This window comes from Brassica napus, chromosome C3, assembly GCF_020379485.1.
Source record: "Brassica napus cultivar Da-Ae chromosome C3, Da-Ae, whole genome shotgun sequence".
Classification (NCBI taxonomy): Eukaryota; Viridiplantae; Streptophyta; class Magnoliopsida; order Brassicales; family Brassicaceae; genus Brassica; species Brassica napus.
The window spans coordinates 31063638-31089084 of record NC_063446.1 but is presented as its reverse complement, the minus strand read 5'-3'; the positions used below and the strand labels follow the sequence as shown (position 1 = coordinate 31089084).

Sequence of the window (25447 nt, the reverse complement as noted above, 5' to 3'; positions counted from 1 at the left end):
AAAAGAAAAAAAAACATGCAGTCGGTATAGCTTAGTGTTATTTTAATGTAAAGAAAAATATCATACGTTTTTTTTTTTTTTTTTTGAACAAAAAATATCATACGTTTTTAGATGTTTTTTTTGTAACTCGACGTTTTTTAGATTTTTATAATGCCTAACTTGAACTTTTTATAATACTCATTTGAATAGTTATATGTAATACAATATTTTCATCTAAATTATTGTACTAATTAACTTATATAGTTAGGACAAATTAAGGAATAATTACGAATATACTATTAGCCACGATTGTTGGAATGACTTTTTGTTATTGGATTAGGCTGACAGGGTTTTTTTCCACAAGACCTTGATCCACATCTAATGGAAACGACGTTCTGTTATTTAGATAACTTTCTAACATGTAGCCTTGTAGTGAATCTGTGAATGTGCATCGTAAAGAAGATATTATTACAGCATGAGTTGTAAATTCTTACAAAACATATGGTTTACTTTTATTTATCTTGTCTATATAAAGGGCATTTTTACAACAAAAAGAATGCATAAAATTACATACAGAGCCGGTCCTACTCGTTTGGAAACTACAAGCAAAAAATAAATAAAAGGCCAAAAAAATTCATCAAGGAGGCTATGATACCCAGCCTCCATGCAGGCAAGGAGTCAGGGGGCGGATCCACCAAAAAAGGAGTGGTGGCAAGTGACACCACAAAAATCTTATAAAAAATTGGTTTATGCTGATATCATATATTAAATCAGCAGCTTAGTTGGTAGAATCCACCTAATGAACCCCCAAAAATCTAGATTTTATTCCTTCTGGACCCCATTTAACATTTATTATTTTACTTAAACAACATATTGAACCCACTAAAAATAAATGCCGGGTCCGCCGTTGCAAAGAGTACTTATGTGACAGCAATACCGCTGGACCAAAGCCACATATACGTAAAAATGTGGCCGATAAAATAGTTAATAATATGGCAGTAGGAAGCACATGCTTCCTCCATTTCGGTTCAGGGCCGGCATAGATTAAATATAAGATGCTATATATGCAGCTTCATATAAATATCTAGAACTGAAGTTTATTTTTGTTTATTTTAAAGTTGGAACATATATTTTAAACATGAAGTAAAACCAAACTATAATTTTTTAAGGAAATCTGGTAAAAACTAACAAAAGAACTCATGTATAATTCCAATAAGCATTTCTTTCATTTTACATTTTGACTAAGAATCTGGCTGGTTTAATTTAAATGTAGTGGTTGTGAACGCATCTAAATTTATGGAAACAATGATTGTGATTAAGTGATTCATACGACATATGCAATGATTAGAAATTAGTGTGTTTTTGAGATGTTAATGACTAATTAACTAGTATATGCAAAAATAATAATAATAAATTAATAATATTAACATAGTATATATTTAAAAAAATATCAAAAATATACTACTATAATAAAAATATATAAATTTAATATATATATAATAATAATCAAATTTATTTTTATATTTTCGTTTATATGAAATCTGTAATCTTAATAAAGAAATTTTCTATTGTTTCTATACGCATACAGTGAATATCACATTTATTAATCCTTTTTATTTTTGAATGATAAATTATTTTAGTAATAGATAAAATCAGGTTTAGTTATTATTATTTAAGAATAAAGCCAGATTTCCTTACTTTAATTTTTTTGTGGGACAATGCAAGGAAAATGTATTAGAGTAATAGGTTAGTTAATTTGTCATTTTAGCCAAAATTCATTTTTATAAACAGATTTTTTTAAAAAAAAATCTTGCTTTTGTGAGAGGGACAAATTTTGTTGAAATAAAATGAAATGATAACTTTAAAATATAACCAAGTGTACATCAATAGTAATGGATTACAGACAAGGTGAACCAATCACAATCTCAATTGTAATGTTGAATACCATCATTTTTCTGTTTTAGACATTAATCAAAATATATACTTAAAAAATATAAATACGAAGTTAGCTTTTCTAGTATTTTGTTCCTCTCTCTTCCTTCTCTCTATTCAAGTCATTTCCTCTCCACAGTTGTTGCCACACCCACCACCATTAATCACCATCGTGACATGTGACATCTGCTAGTCAATAATTAGAATTAATTAATATCTTACTGCCATCATGAGAAGTAATATCTATTCCTATAAATTGGTGATAACTCTAATAATTGAAACTTATAGGCTTCACCTTTTGCTCTTCTCGTGTGTCTTTGAGCATAGCTTTGAGCATAGCTTCTCATGGCTCTCTCTGTATTTCGATTTCCTTCTTACTTGAGTAGAGAAACTTCAACAGATCATTGCAATACTACTTCTTTATCTTCTTCTCGATCTTTGGCTACATATTTTCCATCAATATGCCGCAGCAGTACCGTTTTTCCTGTAAGTTTGTCTTTTCACCAAAAAAAAAAGTTTGTCTTTTTCCTCCTTTTCACTTACTGATTATATACTATGTGCTTGCATTTAACGAAAATCCTTCAAATTATCAGCGAGAAACCACACTGGTTTCTATATTTATTTTTCGTTTGTTCATTTCAACAGTCTAAAAATGTTTAAATAAACAGATTGTTTGAATTTTGGGTCATAAGCTTTGTGGGAAATCTCGAGTATCCATTTTGTTAATCTGTGAACAGAAATATTTAGTTTAGTTTGAGAATTTTTTAAGAATGTTCGTTTTCAGTGGATAAATTTAAGATGAAATGTTTAAATGGACTTATGGACTATGCATCTTGTTTGTTTGGGATCCTATATATATATGTATATTGAAATTTGTTATAAATGACAAAAACCATTTTTGTGTTTTGTTCAGTCAAAAATAAGAACAACAGTAAATGGCTCACTTGTAAAGAAGGGTGACTATTATTCTACAAGACCACCAACTCCTTTGTTGGACACAATCAACCATCCAATCCACATGAAAAATTTGTCCATCAAGGTATAACTCGTAACCCTAAGCTTTGATCCATCAGATTACTCTCTCTCTAGACTTCTGTTTCAAGATAAATATGGAATAATGGTGTCATGGTTATGCTTATTGTTTTGGGAACTGGATATGATGTAGGAACTCAAAGCTCTTTCAGACGAGCTGAGGTCAGATGTTGTCTTCAATGTTTCAAAAACTGGAGGACATTTAGGTTCCAATCTTGGTGTTGTTGAGCTCACAGTGGCTCTGCATTACATCTTCAATACTCCTCAAGATAAGATTCTCTGGGATGTTGGTCATCAGGTTGGTTTATTTTGTTTGTGATGTTATATTCCATTTTAAGCTACACAAGTTCTCACTTTTTTTTCCTTTTTGACAGTCTTATCCTCACAAGATTCTAACGGGGAGAAGAGGAAAGATGAAGACACTGAGACAAACCAATGGCCTATCTGGTTTCACCAAGCGAGGAGAGAGTGAACATGATTCTTTTGGCACTGGACATAGTTCAACCACAATATCTGCAGGATTGGGTAAGGTTTTTTGGTTTTGGGATTCAATACGAGGGAATGTGATCACTTTCTGGCTACTTAGACTATGGCATGACTGTGTATTAGGGATGGCTGTGGGAAGGGACTTGAAGGGTAGGGACAACAACGTGGTTGCAGTTATAGGCGATGGTGCAATGACAGCTGGACAAGCTTATGAAGCCATGAACAATGCTGGCTATTTGGACTCTGACATGATTGTGATTCTCAATGACAACAAGCAAGTTTCTTTGCCAACTGCTAACTTGGATGGACCAACACCACCTGTTGGAGCTTTTAGCAGGGCTCTTAGTAAGTTGCAGTCTAAACGTCCTCTTAGGGAACTAAGAGAAGCTGCAAAGGTAAGTATTGTTGTCTTACAAGAAAATTGTTTGATAAACTTATTAAATTTTGTTGAAATGAAAAGTTTGATATGTTGTTTACAGGGGATGACAAAGAAAATTGGAGGATCAATGCACCGGCTTTCTCAGTATGCTCGTGGAATGATTAGTGGGGCTGGTTCAACACTATTTGAAGAACTTGGTTTCTACTATATTGGTCCAGTTGATGGACACAACATAGATGATTTGGTTTCAATTCTTAAAGAAGTAAAGAGCACTCGAACCTCAGGACCAGTTCTTATTCATGTCGTGACTGAGAAAGGTCATGGATATCATTATGCAGAGAGAGCACATGACAAGTATCACGGTAAAAATAATTTAATAAATAACATATTTTTCTTCTTGAAAAAAATTATTAGACTGATCTATCTTTTGTCATCTTGTTTCAGGAGTTGTGAAATTTGATCCAGAAACTGGTAAACAGTTCAAAAACATTTCTGAAACTAAGTCTTACACGACCTATTTTGCGGAGGCCTTGATTGCAGAAGCAGAGGCACATAAAGATGTTGTTGCCATTCATGCAGCCATGGGAGGTGGGACTGGGTTGAATCTCTTCCAACGCCGCTTCCCTACACGTTGTTTCGATGTCGGTATAGCAGAACAACATGCAGTTACTTTCGCTGCTGGTCTTGCATGTGAAGGTCTTAAGCCATTTTGTGCAATCTACTCGTCTTTCATGCAACGAGCTTATGACCAAGTACACTTTCTCATCTTTTCTTGGTATTTTTTCATTTTAAGAAATATATTTTCTTAGAACTTAAAATGGTATTGTTCTCTATGCTGGGTTTGTGTAGGTTGTACATGATGTTGATCTACAAAAACTACCTGTGAGATTTGCAATGGATAGAGCAGGACTTGTGGGAGCAGATGGTCCAACGCATTGTGGAGCATTTGATGTGACGTTTATGGCATGTCTTCCAAACATGATAGTGATGGCTCCATCTGATGAAGCAGAACTTTTTAACATGGTTGCAACCGCTGCAGCTATAGATGACCGTCCTTCTTGCTTTCGATATCCTAGAGGAAACGGTGTTGGTGTTTCACTTCCTCCTGGAAACAAAGGTGTCCCTCTTGAGGTATGTTCTACAGAAAAAATTATTACGAGTTTAAAACATTCATAATCATTATTCTTTTTAAATGGTTTCAGGTTGGAAATGGTAGGATACTCAGGGAAGGTGAGAGGGTAGCTCTATTAGGCTACGGATCAGCTGTTCAAAACTGTTTAGAGGCTTCTTCTATACTCGATAAACGAGGATTAAAGATGACTGTAGCAGATGCAAGATTTTGCAAGCCATTAGATATTGCTCTTATTCGAAACTTAGCTAAATCTCATGAGGTTCTGATCACGGTTGAAGAAGGTTCAATTGGAGGGTTTGGATCACATGTGGTACAGTTTCTAGCACTAGATGGTCTTCTTGACGGAAAGCTCAAGGTACATTACATTTTTCACATTTTATTTCATTTATATCTCTGTAGTCTCTAGTGTAATTTCTAGTTCAAATTATTTCTTTGTGACAATAGTGGAGACCAATGGTACTACCTGACCGGTATACTGAGCATGGATCACCACTAGACCAACTGGCTGAAGCTGGCCTCACGGCTTCTCACATTGCAGCCACCGTACTTAACTTAATTGGGACACCCAGAGAAACCTTGTATTGGAAGTAATCTGGTATCCAACAGAAGGGAAAAGTTCCCCACCAATTATCTAACATATTGTATAAAGTTCTTGTTCTTAAAAATTTCTCAGTAGGTTTTCTAATTTTCATAGTTTTTTTTTTCCTTGTTGATACCCACGTAAGAGCAACGATGGTAGTAGTTACCTTTAGGGTTTGAACAAAACGTAATAGGTAGGGGCATTTGTAACTGAATCAGTGGTCTGAACCAAACCTGAACCAAAAAACCCTAGTCTTTACCTGATCTGAATAGTATCAAAAAGTCATGTAGGACAGTATTTCAGGTATTATCCCAATCTGGTCTAAAGTGAATGAGTATCCATAAAAATTCGAAATCTTGATCTGAAATAGTACTTGAAATGGGAAGTAACTCAATTCATGTTTATTTTAGTCCAAAGTATTATTAACCAAATCCGAAACGAGTTTAAATCTAAAATGAGTCTTTAAGCAGAGTTATAAAACGTACCTGAACCCGGAGTATTACCAACGAAACCCAACCCAAACATATATAAACCTGAATGAGACCTAGGATATTGAATGCCCCTGGCCAGACTTTAACGTAATAGTCTTCTTGAAGCCATGAATTGGACCGGCTTTTGACATCCAACAAAGAAGTTAAAGTAAAAGAATACACTTTCTCCAAACCAATTCGTTCCATATTCTAAGAATGTTTTTGTGTGTGATTATTTATAGTTTCAACTTCGTTAAGAGATACAACATATGGATTTTGGATTCTCATCGCTAAACCACATAAACTTCTCTAACTCCCTATCATTATACCCAAGGACCTGCTCATCTCCTAAACCGATCAGTTCCATATCAATCACGAGAACGTTTTCGTCCTCGGCGTACTTACTAGATTCGTCATCTTTATCATCCTTCGCTACAATCTTCACTCTCTTGCCTGTCTTCTTCCTGAGTTTCTTCAACAACTTTTTTGGATCAAGCCTTCCCGTGACCACAACCTTGTGACCATTCATATCCGTCGTAAATGTTTCAACTCCTAATCATAGATCATCCAAAAGTTTTTCTTTTTTCTTTTACTAATAGATCATCCAAAAGTTGGAAATGTATGGATATATTGTGAAATATTTTTTTTAAACTGTGAAAGAGATTACCTTTGAATTTAGAGATAACTCTGGCGATTTTTCTCTCGCATTCGTTGCAATGCATCGATACGTTGAACTCGACATCCATAAACTGCATGAAAATTGAAAAAAAAAAACAGAATGAAGTATCTCGTGAGAGAATTCAATTGAAAGCAGAGGAATGAAAAAAACGATGGTGTGATAAAGTTTATGAACTTACTCTGACATTATCCTTTTTCTTCTCTTTCGTCATTGGTGAATGGAAGAAGTTCAGACAATAATTTATGTCGGAGAGACACGATATGTCCGTGCGTCAACACTGTATGTACTTTTGAATTTTGATGCAGCGGCGGTTAAGATTTGGGAAAGTAGTTATTGCCGGTTCATCTGGTTTGGTATTATTATTTCTTTGGAGTTGGCGAATGAAATAATTACTTAACCGAATGGAATAGTTAACCGCGTCCGAGACAAGGTACACAATTCAGAAGGAGACATGCATTAGAGTCTGAGACAAGACAAAAAGCTATGTTTGAAAAAAAAAAAATAGCAATCTCTTATTGGATAACAGTACCAACCTCTCATACTCCAGCTTTAGACTAACTATCCCATTCGGTAGTGTATGAAAAGGCTAAGAATCTGTACCAGTCCATGAACTGTCTTTACCAAACTAGTTATTGTGTTTACTTTAGGAGGTCACATAGTCAAACATAACATAAATACGGCATGATATAAATTAGATGAGCCACCTATCAAAAAGGGCATTTGGTCTAGTGGTATGATTCTCGCTTAGGGTGCAAGAGGTCCCAAGTTCAATTTTCGGAATACCCCTAATTTTTAATTACCCACTATTTCAAATATGGTTTGCATTATCGCTCACGACGCCGATAATGCTTCTTCAAGCAGACACCAAACATCTAAGTTTTTCTATTTATAGAAGGGAAAATCCAGACTGAAAATACACAGATATATATGTTCACATGTCGGATCCGTATATGATTCCTGAACGTGAAGTTGAATCTTAAGAAAGCTCTCGCATAAACTAAATTATCATCGTCAATGAACAAGTGGCTGGTAACCAAGCCTAGGGCCACCATACTGACTACATGATCTAAAGCTTTTAAAAATAAATGTGCCATTACAATTGTAGTACTATATCAAAACTAAAAGAAGAAAATTTTAAACTTTTAAATCAGAAGGAAAATTCTTCATTAAAACAAAATGCACAAACAATATATTTAAGTAGGGATACGAAAATTGTTTTCTTTTCTAACTTAACCATCGTAATTACATATAATTTTCAAAATTGTGGTCCATATTTTTGTTTCTAACTGATGTTAGAAGTTTTCAAGGCTCATAAGACAAATGTTGTAGTATAAATGATTGTCGAACCAGTTCTGAGGGATATTAAAGCACCGAGAATGCAATTACTTAATCTAAGTGCAACCAATGATTTAGATGGATTTTAAACTACTACTAATACTAGAAAGCAATTACAGAATGATACTTTCTTTACTAAGGGAAAAGAGAACTCTTGGGCATAGGGATTAGACCTTGGGTGATCAAGTATCTAACTAAGGATGGCATATGATCAATCAAACTATCGACCTTAAACCTAGACACAATTCTAAGCAAGCTCTATGTCTAGATGAATGCTCATTTGCTAACATATCTCAAATATCAAATGTCTTTGGTTGAATAATGTGAAAGCAATCATTACTAACAAGTCTATTAGCTATCTTAGCGTATTTAACAACAAATGTCTTTGGCAAAGTATACTAAAAGTCTAGGAGAGTTGTCTCAGGCATTTCATCGAACACCTTTCGGGTGGGAAATGCCTATCGATCAACTTTTGAGTGGCCAACTCAGAAGATGCATTATGAATACTCTACTAGCAAGGAACAAGAATGATCTACACTAAAACATCCTAGAACTAACCTAATCACCCTTAATCTCCTTAACCCATGAATTCAAAAAGTGATTACTCACTAATCTCCATGATTCCGCTTAAACCCATGGTGGATTTAAGATTAATCATGTAGAGAAAATAGATAAGAAATCAACAAGAACACAAGATGAAAAGCAATCAAATCTGAATCAAAAAAAGTTTTACTAGTTGTTCTCTAGAAAAGAGATCCTTTTGCCTCCTGTGGCTTACAAAAAATACTTAACTTAGGTTTAGGCAATGTAAAACAACAAAACAAATGACCAAAAGGCCCCTGAAATAACATAAAAATCGTCCAAGCAAAACACGCGGAGCAACCTAGCATAGTCGTTCCCAGGAGGTCGCTCCCGACGCGTTACTTCGTGTCTCGCCTCGTCAAAACGCGAGCGACTTAAGCTGGTCGCTCTGGCTGGTCGCTCTGGCTGGGAGCGACCTTGGTAGGTCGCTCCAGGATGCTCGATTTTGGTGTCTCCGGACGAGAGGACGCGAGCGACCTTGGTGTGTCGCTCCAACAGGTCGCTCTGAACATCGGGAGCGACTTCGGCACGTCGCTCTGGGAGGTCGCTCCAGGGTCAAATCTGTGTGTCTCCGGACGTGAAAACACGAGCGACTTCGTGCAGTCGCTCTGGGAAAGTCGCTCCGGGATGTGGTGCACAGCGACTTCATGTAGTCGCTCCGGGAAGTCGCTCCAGGCAGTGCTCGTCCAAAGATCACTCTAATCACCTCCTTTGTGCTCCAAAAGCACCCAAATGTCTCCAGGAACTCCATGTGGAACTCCAATACCTAATAGAGACATATGTATGCAAAAAGCAACCTAGACATGGCTAAATCCTAATCTATATGATGAAAATGCACATGAATAAATTGATAAAACAATGTAAATATGCAAGATATCACTAACTTAGGGCATGATTAACTCCGGTCTCTTAGCTGAGGTTCTTAACTCATGATTTGACATTTTTTTGTTTTTTTTACACTTTTCATCTAAGAAACGGCTCTTATATCTCTTATTTAAGAAACGGTTCTTAGCTTTTCTTAGTTAAAATCTAAGAAAAGCTAAGAACCGTCTTTTAGCCGAAGCTAAGAACCCCAGTTAAAAGACTGGGGTTAATCATGGTCTAACGGTGGCCTAACACTTACGCGTCAGGAGCTTTTATAGAGGAACGGACAGCAAACTACACTTTATCTTGCAGAACCATATTTTGTGTGGATTTGATGTGTGGCCAAACTAGGTCTCATTCATAGATTGTTTTACCCAGGACGTCTTAAAAAATTTAATGACCTTAGGCGAAATATAAAATAAAAATCATTTTATAAATTTTTTCTTAATCTTTATTTATTAAATTTTCTTAAATTAAAGCAAAAAGTTGTGGTATTCAAAGAAAAAAATAGAGTTTTGCGTGTAAATTAGATTTTGTTAATGAAAAATTGAAAATTGTGCAAGATAATTTTTTTGTTCTTATGTATTTAAATTAGATTTAGTTAACCATTGACCTTCTATTATAATTTCACCAACTAATTGATATTTAACAAACAAAAATAGATTTTTTTAATTAGTAAAATAACACTATTTTTTTTGAACCTATGGATCCATGGTAATTGTCTATATTGCCATGGGTTAGAACCGGCACTGGTTTAACCTGTAAGGAAAGATTGACACAAAAAGACAGGCTCATGCAGCCTATGTTGCACGACTAAAAGGAAAGCCATGAGGGTAAAATCAACTCTTGGAGTGTGAACCACAGCTCTTCCCTATAAATAAAAAGAAATGAGAGGGAAAATAGAGTTCCAACTCCGCTCTTTTCATCTTTCAACAAACCTTCATAATGGTTAAAGCACTAACTAGCGGAGTTAGTAGTTCTTATCCACAGACGAATTTCCACATTCAATTCTACTCATTTTTTGAATATTTAACTCTCATTACAACGATCTTAATTTAAGCGTCACAGAGTTTTCCAGAATTTTTTTTTGTTTGTTTTGTATTCCTTAGGAGTTTTTTTTTTGTAATCCTTAAGAGTTTTTGTAAGAAGACAATCTAGCTTTTCATCCCCCAAATAAACACCTATCATTCATTCTCCAGTTATTTCTTTCATCACGTATACCTCCAATCCTAAATATTTTTGTCTTAATAATTTTAATTAAAAAAATCAACAAGGAGAAGACATTTGCTTTAGGGAGAATTTGCAAAATAGCTATGATTGGAGAAGAAATTAGATGCATGTCATTGATTTTGACATCATTAAGTAACTAACAATTATGCATCAAATGAGCCAGTTTTGACCTTCGCTTGTACAAGTAGCAGGTGAAGGATACGAGGTTAGATGACGTAGACAAATAGAGGTATGACTAATATTTAGTTTACATCTGAGAGAATATAAGAAACCACGAGTGTTCTATTCCACTTCGCCGAAATAATACATATCTCTAAACTCACCCATATACTCTAATACGAAACATTACCCTAACTCCAACCCCTATATACTAAACATTATCCCATCCCCACAAATCCGTAATGCTAAACCCTAAATCCTAATTAATAAAACCTAAACTCAAATACAAACCCTAAATGCAAATATAAGTTATAAACCCAAATAGAATGGAACAAAATAAATATAATGGTATATATTGGTGAAACTATGAAATGTCTATGATTTCATGGAAGAAGTTGATGCTGACCCCAACCATACCCCTTCATCTTCTAAATACTAAACCCTAAACCATATTCATTAAACCCTACACCCTATTCACTAAATCCTACACCCTATTCACTAAACTCTAAACCCAAATATAAACCATAAACCTAAATAGAATGGAACAAAATAAATATCATGGTATATATTGGTGAAATTTTGAAATATCTATGATTTCATGGAAGAAATTAAAGTTAATGCTGACCCCAACCATACCCCCTCACCTTCTAAATACTAAACCCTAAACCATATTCACTAAACTCTAAACCCAAATATAAACTCTAAACCCAAATAGAATGGAACAAAATAAATAGCATGGTATATATCGGTGAAATAATGAAATGTCTATGATTTCATGGAAGAAGTTAAAGCTGACCCCAACCATATCCCCTCACCTTCTAAATAATAAACCCTAAACTATATTCACTAAACCCTAAACCCAAATATAAACCATAAACCCAAATACCAAAGTCTAAAAAATTACATATATTATGTAAAATTAAATTAAATTATGTAATATTAAATTACACAGATCATAGTACAATATTTACTTGCTCAAAAACTATATTTCTAAACATTATAAAACACTCTTTAGTAATTATCAAATGGAATGGAACATGATAAAATAGAAGAGTAGCAGAATATATCGCATTTCATAACAGGAATAGAACAAACATAATACATATTGTTTTACATTTCTATTCCATATGCGAATAGAATAGAACAAAATAAACAGAAACTGTTCATCTTCTCCGATCAACTTAGGTCATCCACGGCGACAAAATATAGGTGTATCTCGCGACATCAGTAAATATAATACATATAACCGCATCAGAGCGACGGATTTTGTTGTTGATACAATAAATAGAAGAGAAGAACATACGGTGGTGACGCGATGATGGTGCCGTTTGTATAGATGGAGGTGATCGCCACTACATAAGTCTTTTCGGCAAGGGTCAGCGCAAATTGGGATGTGAATGTGAATCGGCGAAGGATTGTAATCAGAGAAAACGCAGTGGAGACAATATGGAGTGAAACTATTCAAAGAGGTGTGAATCTGGAAGGGACACGACATATTTTTGCAAAATAGTAATTATTGTTATGAAATAACTTATAATTTATAGTATCGGGAAATTTAAATAAGAGTAGAATTCAATACCCGTAGGAAGCAAATAACACTTAATATGAGAGAAAGAGTTTATTATAAGGAAGAAGAAGAAGATGTAATTGTGTACAAAAGAGTGAGATGAGTGATGGTATTTATAGTGAGCAACAATACATAAAATATCAAAGATGGTGCTTGATTTGGTAAATGAGTGAGTGATCATAGTGCTTGATGAGTAGATGATCATAGTGCTTGATGAGTAGATGATCATAGTGCTTGAGTTGGTAAAGGAGTGGAGGATCATTTCAAAGTTTATCTTATAACACTCCCCCTTGATCATCCATCTTGTATTAAGTTTCGTAACACTCTCCTTGGGGACCGGTGTCACTCTCCGCTCTCGCTTAACGTCTTTGTTGCCTCGTTAAAAACCTTTCTAGGAAAACCCAATGGGAAAAACCATAGTTAGGTAAAAAGAGTACAACTACGTAAGCTCCCCCTCGATTGAGCAGTCATAGATCCTTCTGATGACGCATTCCAATGTTATGGACATGTTTTCTGAATACCGAAGTAGGGAGTGATTTTGTGAAGAGGTCGGCTGCATTGTCGCATGATCGGACATATCTTACTTCAATCTCTTTCTTCTTCTCGAGCTCTTGAGTGTATGAGAAGAACTTTGGATGTATATGTTTTGTTCTATCACTTTTGATATATCCTTCCTTCGTTTGAGCAACACATGCTGCATTGTCTTCATATAGAATAGTTGGCCCCGTACTTTTGTCAATCCCACTACTTGAACAAATGTGTTGGCTTATTGATCTTAGCCATACACATTCTTTACTTGCTTCATGGAGTGCGATGATCTCAGCATGATTTGAAGAGGTAGCCACAAGCGTTTGTTTCTGAGAACGCCAAGATATAGCAGTGCCTCCGATCGTAAAAACATATCCTGTTTGCGATCGGGCTTTGTGTGGATCTGAAAGATATCCTGCATCTGCAAAACCAACCATTTGACCATTTGAATCTTTAGGGTAAAATAAGCCTAAATCAATAGTCCCTTGTAGGTAACGAAAGACATGTTTAATTCCATTCCAATGTCTTCGTGTTGGAGATGAGCTAAATCTTGCTAGAAGATTAACAGTGAATGATATATCAGGCCGTGTACAATTTGCAAGGTACATCAACGCTCCAATTGCACTTAGATATGGTACTTCCGGACCAAGTATCTCTTCTTTTTCCTCAGGTGGTCGAAATGGATCACTTTCAATGTTAAGTGATCTAACGACCATTGGGGTGCTAAGAGGAGTTGATTTATCCATGTTAAATCGTTTCAACACTCTTTTAGTGTATGTGGATTGATGCACAAATATACCATTTTGTGAATGTTCTATTTGTAGGCCAAGACAATACTGTGTCTGTCCAAGATCTTTCATCTCAAATTCTCCTTTGAGATAGTCTGATGCCTTTTGTATTTCTTTTTGAGTTCCAATAATATTTAGATCATCAACATATACCGCGATTATCACAAATCCGGATGTTGTTTTCTTGATGAAAACACATGGGCATATAGGATCATTCACATATCCTTCTTTTGTTAAATGTTCACTGAGACGATTGTACCACATACGTCCAGATTGTTTTAACCCATATAATGATCTTTGCAATTTTATTGCACATAACTCTTTAGGTTTGGAACTTAATGCTTCTGGCATTTTAAATCCATCAGGGATTTTCATGTAGATATCAGTATCTAATGATCCGTATAGATAAGCTGTAACAACATCCATGAGACGCATCTCAAGATTTTTATCAGCGGCTAGACTCATCAGGAATCTAAATGTGATCGCATCCATTACAGGAGAATATGTTTCCTCATAATCAATACCAGGTCTTTGAGAAAATCCTTGGGCTACAAGGCGAGCTTTATACCTTGTAATCTCATTTTTCTCATTTCGTTTTCGAACGAAAATCCATCTGTACCCAACTGGTCTCACATCTTCAGGTGTGAGTACAATAGATCCAAACACTTTTCGTTTGTTAAGCGAATCAAGTTCGATTTGTATTGCTTCTTTCCATTTATTCCAATCATGTCTCTTTTGACATTCATATATGGATTTCGGTTCTGGATCATCGGTATCTTCATTTACCTCACTTGACACGATATATGAGAAAGCATCATCAAGGTCATTTTGTTCATTTCTATTCCATATCCTTTTATTATGGATGTAATTAATAGAAATCTCATGATTATCTTTCGATTCATGATGCTCTGATTCATCAGAGTCCTTATCATTTATTTCTTCCAAAATATTTTCTGCTATTTTGGGTGCATCATATATTTCAGCTTTCTTCTGTTTCCTAGGATTCTTATCCTTAGAACCAGCAGGTCTACCACGCTTCAGGCGTGTTTTTGGCTCTCGTGTGTCATCCTCCTTTTCTTGTTCATTTGGCATTTTGATACGAGCAGGAGCATTTGCAGCTGGTATATGAGATTTAGTTACCGTCTTGGTATCTGCAAATGCATCAGGTAGCTGGTTAGCTATACTCTGTAAATGCATAATTCGTCGAACTTCTAGTTCTGACTCTTTAGAAGGAGGATCAAGATATAACAATGATGGTACACTCCATTTTATATCACTTCCAACATTTTTGTTTTCTCCCCCTAGAACTGGGAATACATTTTCGTCAAAATGACAATCAGCAAAACGTGCTGTAAAGACGTCACCAGTCTGTGGTTCTAGGTATCTTATAATTGATGGAGAATCACAACCAACATATATTCCCAACCTTCTTTGTGGTCCCATCTTTGTTCGTTGTGGTGGTGCTACAGGCACATATACCGCACAACCAAAGATTCTAAAGTGGGAAATGTTTGGTTCTCGACCAAACGCTAACTGTAGTGGAGAATACTTATGGTATGCACTCGGTCTGATCCGAATGAGTGCTTCTGCATGCAAAATGGCATGTCCCCATACAGAGGTTGGAAGTTTTGATCTCATGATCAATGGTCTTGCAATCAATTGCAGACGCTTAATTAAAGATTCAGCCAAACCATTTTGCGTATGAACATGAGCAACCGAATGTTCAACTTCAATTCCCATTACCATACAATAGTCATTGAATGCTTGGGATGTGAATTCACCAGCGTTGTCTAGTCTAACTCTTTTAATAGTATAATCAGGAAACTGTGCTCGCAGTTTGATTATCTGAGTTAGAAATCTCGCAAATGCCACATTTCGAGATGATAATAGACAAACGTGTGACCATCTACTGGATGCGTCAATTAATACCATAAAATAGTGGAATGGTCCACATGGTGGATGTATCGGTCCACATATATCACCTTGAATTCTTTCAAGGAACTTTGGTGATTCTTTATCGATTTTGGTTGGCGATGGCCTTACGATCAATTTTCCTAGAGAACATGCAACACATGTCATTTTATTCCCTTGAGAAATCTCCTGGATTTTCAATGGATGACCATGTGAACTTTCTATGATTTTACGCATCATTGTAGTGCCTGGGTGGCCAAGGCGATCATGCCATAACGTGAACTCTTCTGGGTTCCGTTTTACTACAAGATTTGATTCGATCTCATCGATATAAGTATGATGTAATCCCGAAGGAAGTTCTGGAAACTTTTCCAATATGTGTTTTCTGCCACATTTTTCAGAAATTACATACATGTATTTCTTTCCATCCTCAGTTGCAGACTGAGTATCATATCCGTGAAGATATATGTCTTTAAAACTCAACAAATTCCTTTTAGAACTCGGAGAGTATAAAGCATTATTTATGGAAAATTTTGTTCCATTCGGCAAAGTAAAGTTTGCTTTACCAGTTCCTTCAATCACGTCTGCAGGACCTGATATTGTATTGACGACAATTCTTGTCGGTTTTATATCAGAGAAATATCTCTTTTGTCTCAGAATAGTGTGCGTTGTTCCACTATCTGGTATGCATATTTCACGAATCCGTTTCTTGGATTTTGCTCCATTAGTATTTTGATCCATTTCTGAAATTATCATAAACATTAAATAAAAGTGAAACGTGAAATTTATTCATTGATTATATAAAGAAAACACACAATAATTATACAAATATTGTTGTTAAAACAACATTATTCTTTGAAAACATAATTATTATACATTACAAATGAGGACTATTCAGCAGTCTTATTAGAAACATTTCCGTACTCTTCAAGAGTATTCTAGTCCAGCTCATTTGCGAAATCAGAGGATTCAAGGTATGAGGTCCCTTCAACGTTTTCCGTGAGGTTCACCTCTTTAGCCTTTCCTTTTATGGATTCTTGATATAACTTGCACAAATGTGGGGGAGTACGACAGGTACGGGACCAATGTCCTTTACATCCACATCTGTAACATACAGTCTCACTTTTCTTTGTGGTATCCTCTTCGGTTTCTTTGCCTTTATGAGGTTGTTCAGATCTAACCCATTTGTTAGATCTAATACTTTTAGGATAGTAAGGCTTTCCACGTTTGTTGTTGAAACGCCGACCACGACCTCGATTGGTATGGTTTCTCCTTCCCGAATATTCTACCGCCGTAGCATTCACTTCGGGAAATGCCTTGGCTCCCGTGGGTCGGGAATTATGGTTTTTGATTAGTAACTCATCGTTCTTTTCAGCCAACATGAGTGTTACCATCAATTCAGAAAATTTGGTGTACCCACATTTTCTGTAAATTCGGGATAAGACGTTGTGTTCTTTGTGGAAGGTATTGTATGTCTTGTCAAGCATTTCTGCTTCGGTGACAGGGTTACCACAATATTTTAATTGTGCAACTATCCTCAAGATAGTGGAATTGTAATCTCTAACCCTTTGGAAATCCTGAAACCTCAGGGTTTTCCACTCTTCAAGAGCGTGAGGGAGATTGATTTCCTTTTGATTATCGAATCTGTCTTTCAAGGCTTGCCATAGTACAGATGGGTCCTCAACGTCTCCATAGTCGTGAGTTAGATTCTCATCTAAGTGCTTCTTCAGGAAGATTATCGCCTCGGCTATATGCTCGGGTGGCGATTTGTTACCGACTTTTATAGCTTCAGATATCTTTTTTATTACAAGATAAGGTTTCACATTTGTGACCCATCTGACATAGTTTTCGCCGGTTACTTTTAGAGCCGGGAACTGGAGTTTCTCGATGTTTGCCATTTGTATTTCTAAAACACAAAATAGTAATTTTATTAGAACTTCATAATTTAAAAACCGTTTACATTAATCATACAAGCAATTACAAGGAGAAGCGATGTAAATAAAATTAAACCGATATTCATCTTAAATTCACTCGGAGTAAATTCTCCAACGAATGAACCATAAATAGAAACACAAATAAAAATGGCACATAAAAACAAAAGTGCGCGAATCATCTTTCTTGAAATGAAAAATCGGAGGAGAGCGATTTGAAATTTTTGAGAGAAGATGAAATGTTTTGGATGATGAAATGGAGTGAAAATGAGTTGTATTTATAGATGAAAATTACTGTTCATGACCGTTGGAGAAAGGAGAAATTTTTGAAAAAATTTCTTTGTGACCGTTGGGGTTAAATCGAGTGCACCAAAAATTAGTCTGAAAATATCGTATTAAACGGTCAATCAAATCTATAAAATTTCATAAAAGTGAAAAATTATGACAATGAAATATTTATGTTATATGACAACAAATCATGCGACGGCTCAGCCGATCAATGCAGAATAATAAATAAATTATACGGCGGCTCGGCCGACCAATTAATAATAAACAGGATATAAGGCGGCTCGGCCGACCAATAAATAATAAACAGGATATAAGGCGGCTCGGCCGACCAATAAATAATAAACAGGATATAAGGCGGCTCGGCCGACCAATAAATAAATTAAATTACTAGTAAATAATATAGGCGGTATTCCGGCCATTATAACATGATATAAATAATAGTAGAGGCGGTATACCGACCATTATAACAGGGTATAAATGATACAAATAAATTTTACCAAATCGCAGAGTGATCGTGCTGATAACGTGTTATGAAATAACTTATAATTTATAGTATCGGGAAATTTAAATAAGAGTAGAATTCAATACCCGTAGGAAGCAAATAACACTTAATATGAGAAAAAAAGTTTATTATAAGGAAGAAGAAGAAGATGTAATTGTGTACAAAAGAGTGAGATGAGTGATGGTATTTATAGTGAGCAACAATACATAAAATATCAAAGATGGTGCTTGATTTGGTAAATGAGTGGGTGATTATAGTGCTTGATGAATAGATGATCATAGTGCTTGATGAGTAGATGATCATATTGCTTGAGTTGGTAAAGGAGTGGAGGATCATTTCAAAGTTTATCTTATAACAATTATTAATTTCATTTTTTTTTCTACAGGTTTCTCCAGTTTCAAGCAGAAGCAATGCAATAATATTATATAAAAAATAAGTGAAACAGTGAAAAGTTAGAGTAATTGAATACTCAATCAATTATGCTTTTTTTTAGCGTCATCTCACCTAATTTCTCTTTGCCTTATTTCGGGGGTGGGGGTTCAGTGGGTTTTTAAAGTTTTGTTTTTAGAACCTTATCTCTTCTCTCCTTCGTATCTTTCTATTTTATTTTATTTTTCTAATCTCAAAATACTCTCTATGAACTTCTCACTGGACACGTTGCAATAATTAAGCACTTTATAGGAGATTATTGATTAGAAAGACACATAGACCGATTTTTGAATGTTTATACCAATTTTCTGCATAAACGGTTTTTAGAACACTGAGTTTAAAATATCGGATTTAAGGTCCCTATAAATACAAATTGTACATATTTTATATCTATAATTATGAATTATTGTATAAATGAATGGAAAGAAAGATAAAGGTTATACTTTTGTATACACGTGTGAAAATAAAACAGGGCAGAGAATCCTCTTATAAACTAGAATAAATTTCTATATAAAATTATTTATTTCTACATTTGGATGACTTTTTTTAACTAAGAACGTGTTCCTTCCTATTTTGTACGTAAGGCTTCTGATTATCACCAAGCGACGAAATTCTAGTTTATCATTTTTGTAAAGACAAATTCCGCACTTTATGACAAAAGTTTTTCACTTTGTTTTGTGAACATTTATTTATCAGGGAATAGGATCATGAGAATGCATGGTAGTCTGGTAGGTGGATAAATCAATTCAAAGACAATGATAATTATAAGACATGCATGTAACGAATAATCAATCATGTTAGTGGAGAGTAGTTTATTTTGGTGTTAAACAATGTCCACAAACTCCGCAAATTTAGGGTAATTAATTGACATAGTCTCTACTCAAAATCTACAGACACTTCGATTTTTGTATTATGAAGACTAAAAATGTGATACTAGGATAATGGCACGTACAAAAGACTATTCATAGGATAAGAAACGTCAAAGTTTAGTGACAAGTGACTACGTAAACGAAGGGTGCATGGAATAAAGAGGGAAAATGGTTATGGGTATCAAGCAAGAAAACCTTGACAAACCGGCTGCACAGTTTCAATATGTTATCTCAGATCAGGTGCAAGTTTTATATCAAGCGAATGCCCAAACTTTTAAATATATTTCCATCAGAAGTACCTAATTAAAGTATCATTATTCAACCAATGTTTGTCGAGAACAATATTATCTAAACTATAATATCTATATTTCTGTTTAACATCCATCCGTATAATTGTTCTTCTTAAATTTTAAATCTTTACAAAATCAAAAATAAAATAAGAGTGGAGAGAGAAAAACACTCTATCACCTTTCTGGCGGCTGCGGCAACGTGAAAAGCACTTCACCTCTATCTATTCTCTTAGCGATTTTTTATCTTCGGACGAGGTCTTTTGATCAAATACGCGTTGTGATGGTTTCTCGATTAGCTGGCGGTGCTGCATGCACGAGGCTTGGGGTCTAGGTGACTAGTTGTGGTGCTCGGAAGACTAGTGCTGGTGACGATCTCTCCCTTCTCCCTTTTGTCTTTTGATCTACTCTGAGATATGTGATCTGGTCGGAGGCAAAGCTTCGTTGGTGCTGAAGGCGTGGGTGTGGCGGAGTGAAGTGCAAGCTCACAGTGTGCTTCTCTCTGGGCATCTATCGGATCTGGATCAATTCGAGGACTGTGGATCTGGCTCTGTTGGCTCTCTCCCGGCGGTTCGTCTATTTGAGGGTTCTCTTCTACCTTTCTCTTTATTTGCTTTCATGGAGTAAGTAGCCCTGTTTTGGTCGTCCAACACTATTTGATCTCGTTCGATTCGGTTTCGCAGAAGCTTTTGACGAAGGTGTTTTGTTTAGTTGTAGCAAAGGTTCTTCTCCTTCGCATCGGGTGTTCTATTATAAGATGCTGGAGACAGATGTTTTATGTTCTGTCTCTCCTCTAGAAGCGGTCATGTGCTTCCAAGCTTCTTATGGTGGTAACCACATGCGGCCCTCCTGTGTCTAATCTGGTTTCTTTTGGTTCCATCCAGTTTTGTCTCAATTTTTGTTTGGTAGGGAACTTAACCAGATTCAGTTCTGAGAGCAGGATTATCCTAGGTCCTTAAGTGGGTTTTTAGAGAAAATGACTGATTTAATTAAATAGAAACTAATTAAAAAGAGATAACCGATCCTTAATCTGATATTTTGGTGATCGATTTAAGGAGGAGTTACTAGGGCACGTGTCAGCACATCAGAATTTATCTATTTTTTTTTTCTTTCTTATTTTTCTTTTTCTCTCTTTCTTTTCTTCTTTTCTTCTTGTTTTCTCCGTCTGTCGGCGTCTCGGCTCCTCTCGTCTTCTACGATCGCGAGACCTCTCTTCCGGCGGCGAGTTAATCAGATATCTCCGGCGAGTTAATCAGATATTTCCTCTCTTTCGCGAGACCACTCTTCCCCCAAGAGAAGCCTCTCTTTCGGATTATTCCCTCCTCTCTCCCCAACTGTTTCGACTTCTAGTCGCTCTTGTACCGTCAGGGTACTTCCCCTCCGAACATCCTTCTTTTGAAACTCGGGTGCGTCTTCTTTAACTGCCTCACGGCTTTCTTTTTTTGCTCTCTCTCTTCATTTGATTAGTTTCCGAATTGTTGTGTGATTGGTCGGAAGAAAAGTAGTGTTGCTATCTTAAAGATTGGTTGATTAGAGAGTGGTCTGAATTTGATTGGAAAGTTGCGGTAGAGTTTGAAGTCATAGTTGTTGATTGATTATGCTTTGCTCCTTGTGATACTTGAAGTTCAATTGCTGTTTGAGTTTAAGAGTTTGTGAAGTCGTAGAATTTAGTGATCATCTAGCTGAGTTTGTCACTTATAATCTTCATTCTGTTTATTAATTCTGTTATTTAATCTTGTACATATAATCTCCATTCTGTTAATTAATTCCTTTTAATGTCTTGATTCTTTTGCAACTCTTTTATTCATGGTTGAGGTCGCTGTGGCAGAGAGTATAACACATCAAGTTCTTCGACAAGCAACCACTACCTTCGTCTCTCAGTGAGGTAAGTTTGCAAAACTTTAATCTTCTTCAAGTCTTGCTTTTTCTTTATTGCTTTAGTGTGGATAGTAGTTGATAGAGGTAGTTAATAAATGCTTTTAGAGTTATGGTTAGTGAATACGCGTGTGATGAATGCTTTTAGTTTAACATTAGGACTGTGTTTGTTGGATAATAAATGTGTTAGATTCATGTCAACTCATCTTAACTCATCTCATCTTTGTATTCGTCTAAAGCCTTTCTCTTCTCCTCTATTAAACCGGGTTCTTGTTATGATTTCTTTTCATCTTCTAACTCTTTTCTTTTAATCGTCTTGGACATTACTTCTTCTTTCTCGCTTCTTTCACATTTTAGAATATGGATTCTACGAATCCATATTGTCATCAGAACTCCAGTATTGTTGACCTTTTGAGCAGCCAACAAGAAAATGTCCTTCCTGAGCCCTTTCTATATGAGAGTTTTTCACAACTCCCTAATGGGTTTAGTACTCAATGTACTGCAACTTCGAGCCTTGGTGAAGACACAACTATAGAGCGCAAAGAAAGAAAGAAGTGGACTCCCACAGAGGATAAAATGCTCATTAGCTCATGGTTAAACACGAGCAAGGATCCTGTGGTAGGTAATGAGCAAAAAGCTGGTGCTTTCTGGAAGCGAATAGCAGCTTACTATGCAGCTAGTCCATCGGTTGAAAGCAGTGAAAAGCGTGAGGCAATTCAGTGTAAGCAAAGGTGGCAGAAGATTAATGATCTTGTCTCCAACTTTTGCAGATGCTTTGAGGCTGCAACAAGACAAAAAAACAAGTGGCTAGAATGACAGTGATGTTGTTAAACTGCCACACAAGATCTTCTACAATGATCACATGATGAAATTCAACCTTCACCATGCATGGGAGGAGCTGTGCCACGACCAGATATAGTGTGAACTGGCTACCAGTAAGAAAGATAGAAGCTTTAAGAAGAGAAGGTGTGATGATGGTGCACAATCAGCAAGCTCTCAAGCAACTATCAGTGTAGATGATGAACCAACCAAACGGCCACTTGGTGTTAAGGCAACGAAAAAAGCAAGTGGTAGGAGACCTATAGTGGATGGGAAGGGTGTCGATGAGTTTCAGAGCATGTGGCCAATTAAAGAGAAGGACTTGGCAGTGAAAGAGAGACTGACCAAGATGAATCTGTTTGACAGACTCCTTGCAAAAAAAAGAGGCACTTTCGGAAGTAGAAGAAGCCTTAAAGGACAAGCTAATTACATAAATGTTGGATAATTAAGATGGGTTTGCTTGAGTGTCTATGTTTCATATTTATGTTTCCTGTTCTGTTTTAGTAGTTTAAGAAGAATGTTCTTGTTCTGTTTACGTGTGGCTTGATGTTTTTCTTGTTCTGTTTTAGTTGTTTAAGAAGAAGGATCTTGTTCTGTTTGCTTTTGGCTTGTTTTTTTTCTTGTGATGTTTTAGTTGTTTAAGAAGCATGTTTTATAATGGAATTAATGGAGTTTATGTAGTTGTTGTTATGTTGAATTCACTCTTGTTTTATGTTGAAAATGTTATGTGATGGAGTTAATGCAGTTCTTATCCTGTTAAAAATGTTCATATATATAATGGAGTTAAAATTGTTTTAACTGATGAGAGTTTTGTTCCTTCTGGTGTGATACAGGTTGTCCGCTATGGAGTTAATGCAGTTCTTGTCCCCTGGTGTGATACCGTTCTTGTCCCCTGAAGATAACCTAGTGAAGAAGTGTCATTGTCATCGGTCACGACCTCTTTGTATGCTTGTGTGTTTCAAATGAATCACAGACTTGTCTTTTTGTATGTTTGTGTATTATTCAAGTGTCATGAATAGACCTCTTTGTATGCTTGTGTGTTTCAAATGAATCACGGACTTGTCCTTTTGTATATGTGTGTATTATTCAAGTGTCATGAATAGACCTCTTTGTATGCTAGTGTATTATCAGTCACAAACTTTTGTATGCTTGTGGATTATTCAATCACGGACTCTTCTTTCCTTGTCTATTATTGTATATAAAGTTTTTATTCAAGTCACGAGCAAGCACTCTCTCATAATTCAATCACTTTTGTATGCTTGTGTATTATTCAATCACGGACCATTGAAGTATTCTAGTTATGATTTCTATATAAACACGAGCAAGCACTCTCTCATTGCTTCATGATGTCTTGAGATTTTAGATGATTTACTTGTCATTTTCATACTCATTTGAATCACTTAGAATGCATTTAGAATCCAATTAGGTGCATAGCATATGCATATGTAGTATTTCAGGTTTGGTGAAGCTCAAGTTGAAGTTATGAAGGTTTGGGCAAGATAAGTGGGCTTGATGGAGTTGAGTAGATGAGGTAGAGTGGAGCTGGTCGACCGCGGGCATATATCGAGGAAAAAGGCGAGCCGCAGATTTTGATCTGAGAGACCCAACCAGACGGGACGAAGCGCGGCCATGAAGCGCGGCTTGATCCAGTCCACGGTAAATGGCGATGACATGAGATGCGGACGACATGCGCGGGTTGGGCCAGGCTTAAAAATCGAGCAGTTTAAGAAACTACTATTGGAAGCACAAAATTGAACAATTTCTTAACTAGGGTTCTTAAGTCCAATTAAGTACAATTATATTCTTAAATATTTATTAAGAAACACAAATGAGTTTCTTTTGATAATGGTGCTCTGAGATTGTTGGTTAAGCCCAGTTTTCTACAGGATTAAACAAAAATCCAAAAAATAAAAAATAAATGCAGCAAATTTTAGCAAAAAAAGAATAATTTTTGGATTTGGGGACGGCAAAATGATGACTGTAACAAGTGGTGATCTGTTGTTATCTCTTAGAGAATCGATCGCTTTATCCAAAATGGCCCATTCATGAATATGGTCACGCAACTCTCATTCTGTCATCATATTCCTTTCATCCTATTCCAACATACAGAATCCATGAATATATATATACCCCTTATTGTATTTCTTTTAGACAAACAAGATAAATGAAATACTTTCTGGACATGCAAATTAATATGCATAACTGTTCAACTATGTGGAACAATTTGACGTTACATGGTTTTGTGCATAAACTGTTTATAAAAACTAGTTAAACTTAAACTTTCATAAAAATCAAATTCCATAAACTGTTTATAAAAACTAGTTATTTAGGAAAATTATTTTTGTAATATAGATCTCATTGCATTTTTTTCCTGCAAATTATTTGTTAAACTCATATAGTTAAGTCTTTTATCTCTATTAACATTATAGCCAGCTTATTTAACCTTTTTGTAATATGGTAGACCGCAAATAATTCTTTATCAGCTTCAATTTTAAAAAAACATTCTTTCAGCTATGGCGACCAATATTGGAATAGAGTGATAGAAACTAAATTATATAATCAAAAGAAAAGAGGACAAAGAAAAAATTTGGATAAAGGAAAAATGGTTTCAAGACTTAAAATGATAAATTAGAACAAGAGGAATACTGTTTTGTGGTTAACTTTTAATTAAGTCTAAAATATTGGTCCCAGAAAATCCACACAAGTGAATTTCAGATAGGAAAATGTCAACTCTAAAGTTATAATTTTATTCAAAATTATAAGATAGAAGAGAATTATAGAATTTTCGAGTACGTGAACACTGAAGTAAGCTCC

The 25447-nt window shown here is 35.6% G+C and overlaps 3 protein-coding genes and 1 long non-coding RNA gene across 4 annotated transcripts; 2 read left to right on the top strand and 2 right to left on the bottom strand.

Moving 5' to 3' along the window:
• Positions 1–2182: 2182 nt before the first annotated feature.
• Positions 2183–5625, top strand: LOC106389378 (1-deoxy-D-xylulose-5-phosphate synthase, chloroplastic). The gene is made up of 10 exons (XM_013829604.3): positions 2183–2397; positions 2825–2950; positions 3077–3241; positions 3318–3468; positions 3553–3824; positions 3909–4170; positions 4253–4560; positions 4658–4939; positions 5011–5295; positions 5385–5625. Exons 1-10 carry the CDS (start codon positions 2257–2259, stop codon positions 5529–5531), a joined length of 2139 nt encoding a protein of 712 aa, XP_013685058.2. The 5' UTR covers positions 2183–2256; the 3' UTR covers positions 5532–5625.
• A 576-nt stretch (positions 5626–6201) lies between these two features.
• On the bottom strand, positions 6202–7291 carry LOC106386488 (heavy metal-associated isoprenylated plant protein 19-like). The gene is made up of 3 exons (XM_013826325.3): positions 6848–7291; positions 6658–6739; positions 6202–6542 (listed from the first exon to the last, which is right to left on the bottom strand). The coding sequence occupies exons 1-3, from the start codon at positions 6878–6880 to the stop codon at positions 6244–6246; spliced, it is 414 nt and encodes a 137-aa protein (XP_013681779.1). The 5' UTR covers positions 6881–7291; the 3' UTR covers positions 6202–6243.
• A 9280-nt stretch (positions 7292–16571) lies between these two features.
• LOC125584549 lies at positions 16572–17531 on the bottom strand. Its single transcript, XM_048753230.1, has one exon. The coding sequence runs from the start codon at positions 17529–17531 to the stop codon at positions 16572–16574; it is 960 nt and encodes a 319-aa protein (XP_048609187.1).
• A 1342-nt stretch (positions 17532–18873) lies between these two features.
• Positions 18874–23783, top strand: LOC125584548. Its single transcript, XR_007321466.1, has 2 exons — positions 18874–21824; positions 23467–23783. It is a non-coding gene; the product is annotated as an uncharacterized LOC125584548 (long non-coding RNA).
• The last annotated feature ends 1664 nt before the right edge of the window (positions 23784–25447 follow it).

What these genes read in the sequence shown, in the direction of transcription:
- LOC125584549 (XM_048753230.1), bottom strand. Translation starts at nt 17,531, where the DNA reads ATGGCAAACATCGAGAAACTCCAGTTCCCGGCTCTAAAAGTAACCGGC.
- LOC106386488 (XM_013826325.3), bottom strand. Translation starts at nt 6,880, where the DNA reads ATGACGAAAGAGAAGAAAAAGGATAATGTCAGA. An exon ending in AGAAAAAGGATAATGTCAGA is followed by an intron (nt 6,740 to 6,847) that starts GTAAGTTCATAA and finishes ATTTTCATGCAG; the next exon opens with TTTATGGATGTCGAGTTCAA. An exon ending in AGTTATCTCTAAATTCAAAG is followed by an intron (nt 6,543 to 6,657) that starts GTAATCTCTTTC and finishes ATCTATGATTAG; the next exon opens with GAGTTGAAACATTTACGACG.
- LOC106389378 (XM_013829604.3), top strand. Translation starts at nt 2,257, where the DNA reads ATGGCTCTCTCTGTATTTCGATTTCCTTCTTACTTGAGTAGAGAAACT. An exon ending in GCAGCAGTACCGTTTTTCCT is followed by an intron (nt 2,398 to 2,824) that starts GTAAGTTTGTCT and finishes TGTTTTGTTCAG; the next exon opens with TCAAAAATAAGAACAACAGT. An exon ending in CACAATATCTGCAGGATTGG is followed by an intron (nt 3,469 to 3,552) that starts GTAAGGTTTTTT and finishes ACTGTGTATTAG; the next exon opens with GGATGGCTGTGGGAAGGGAC.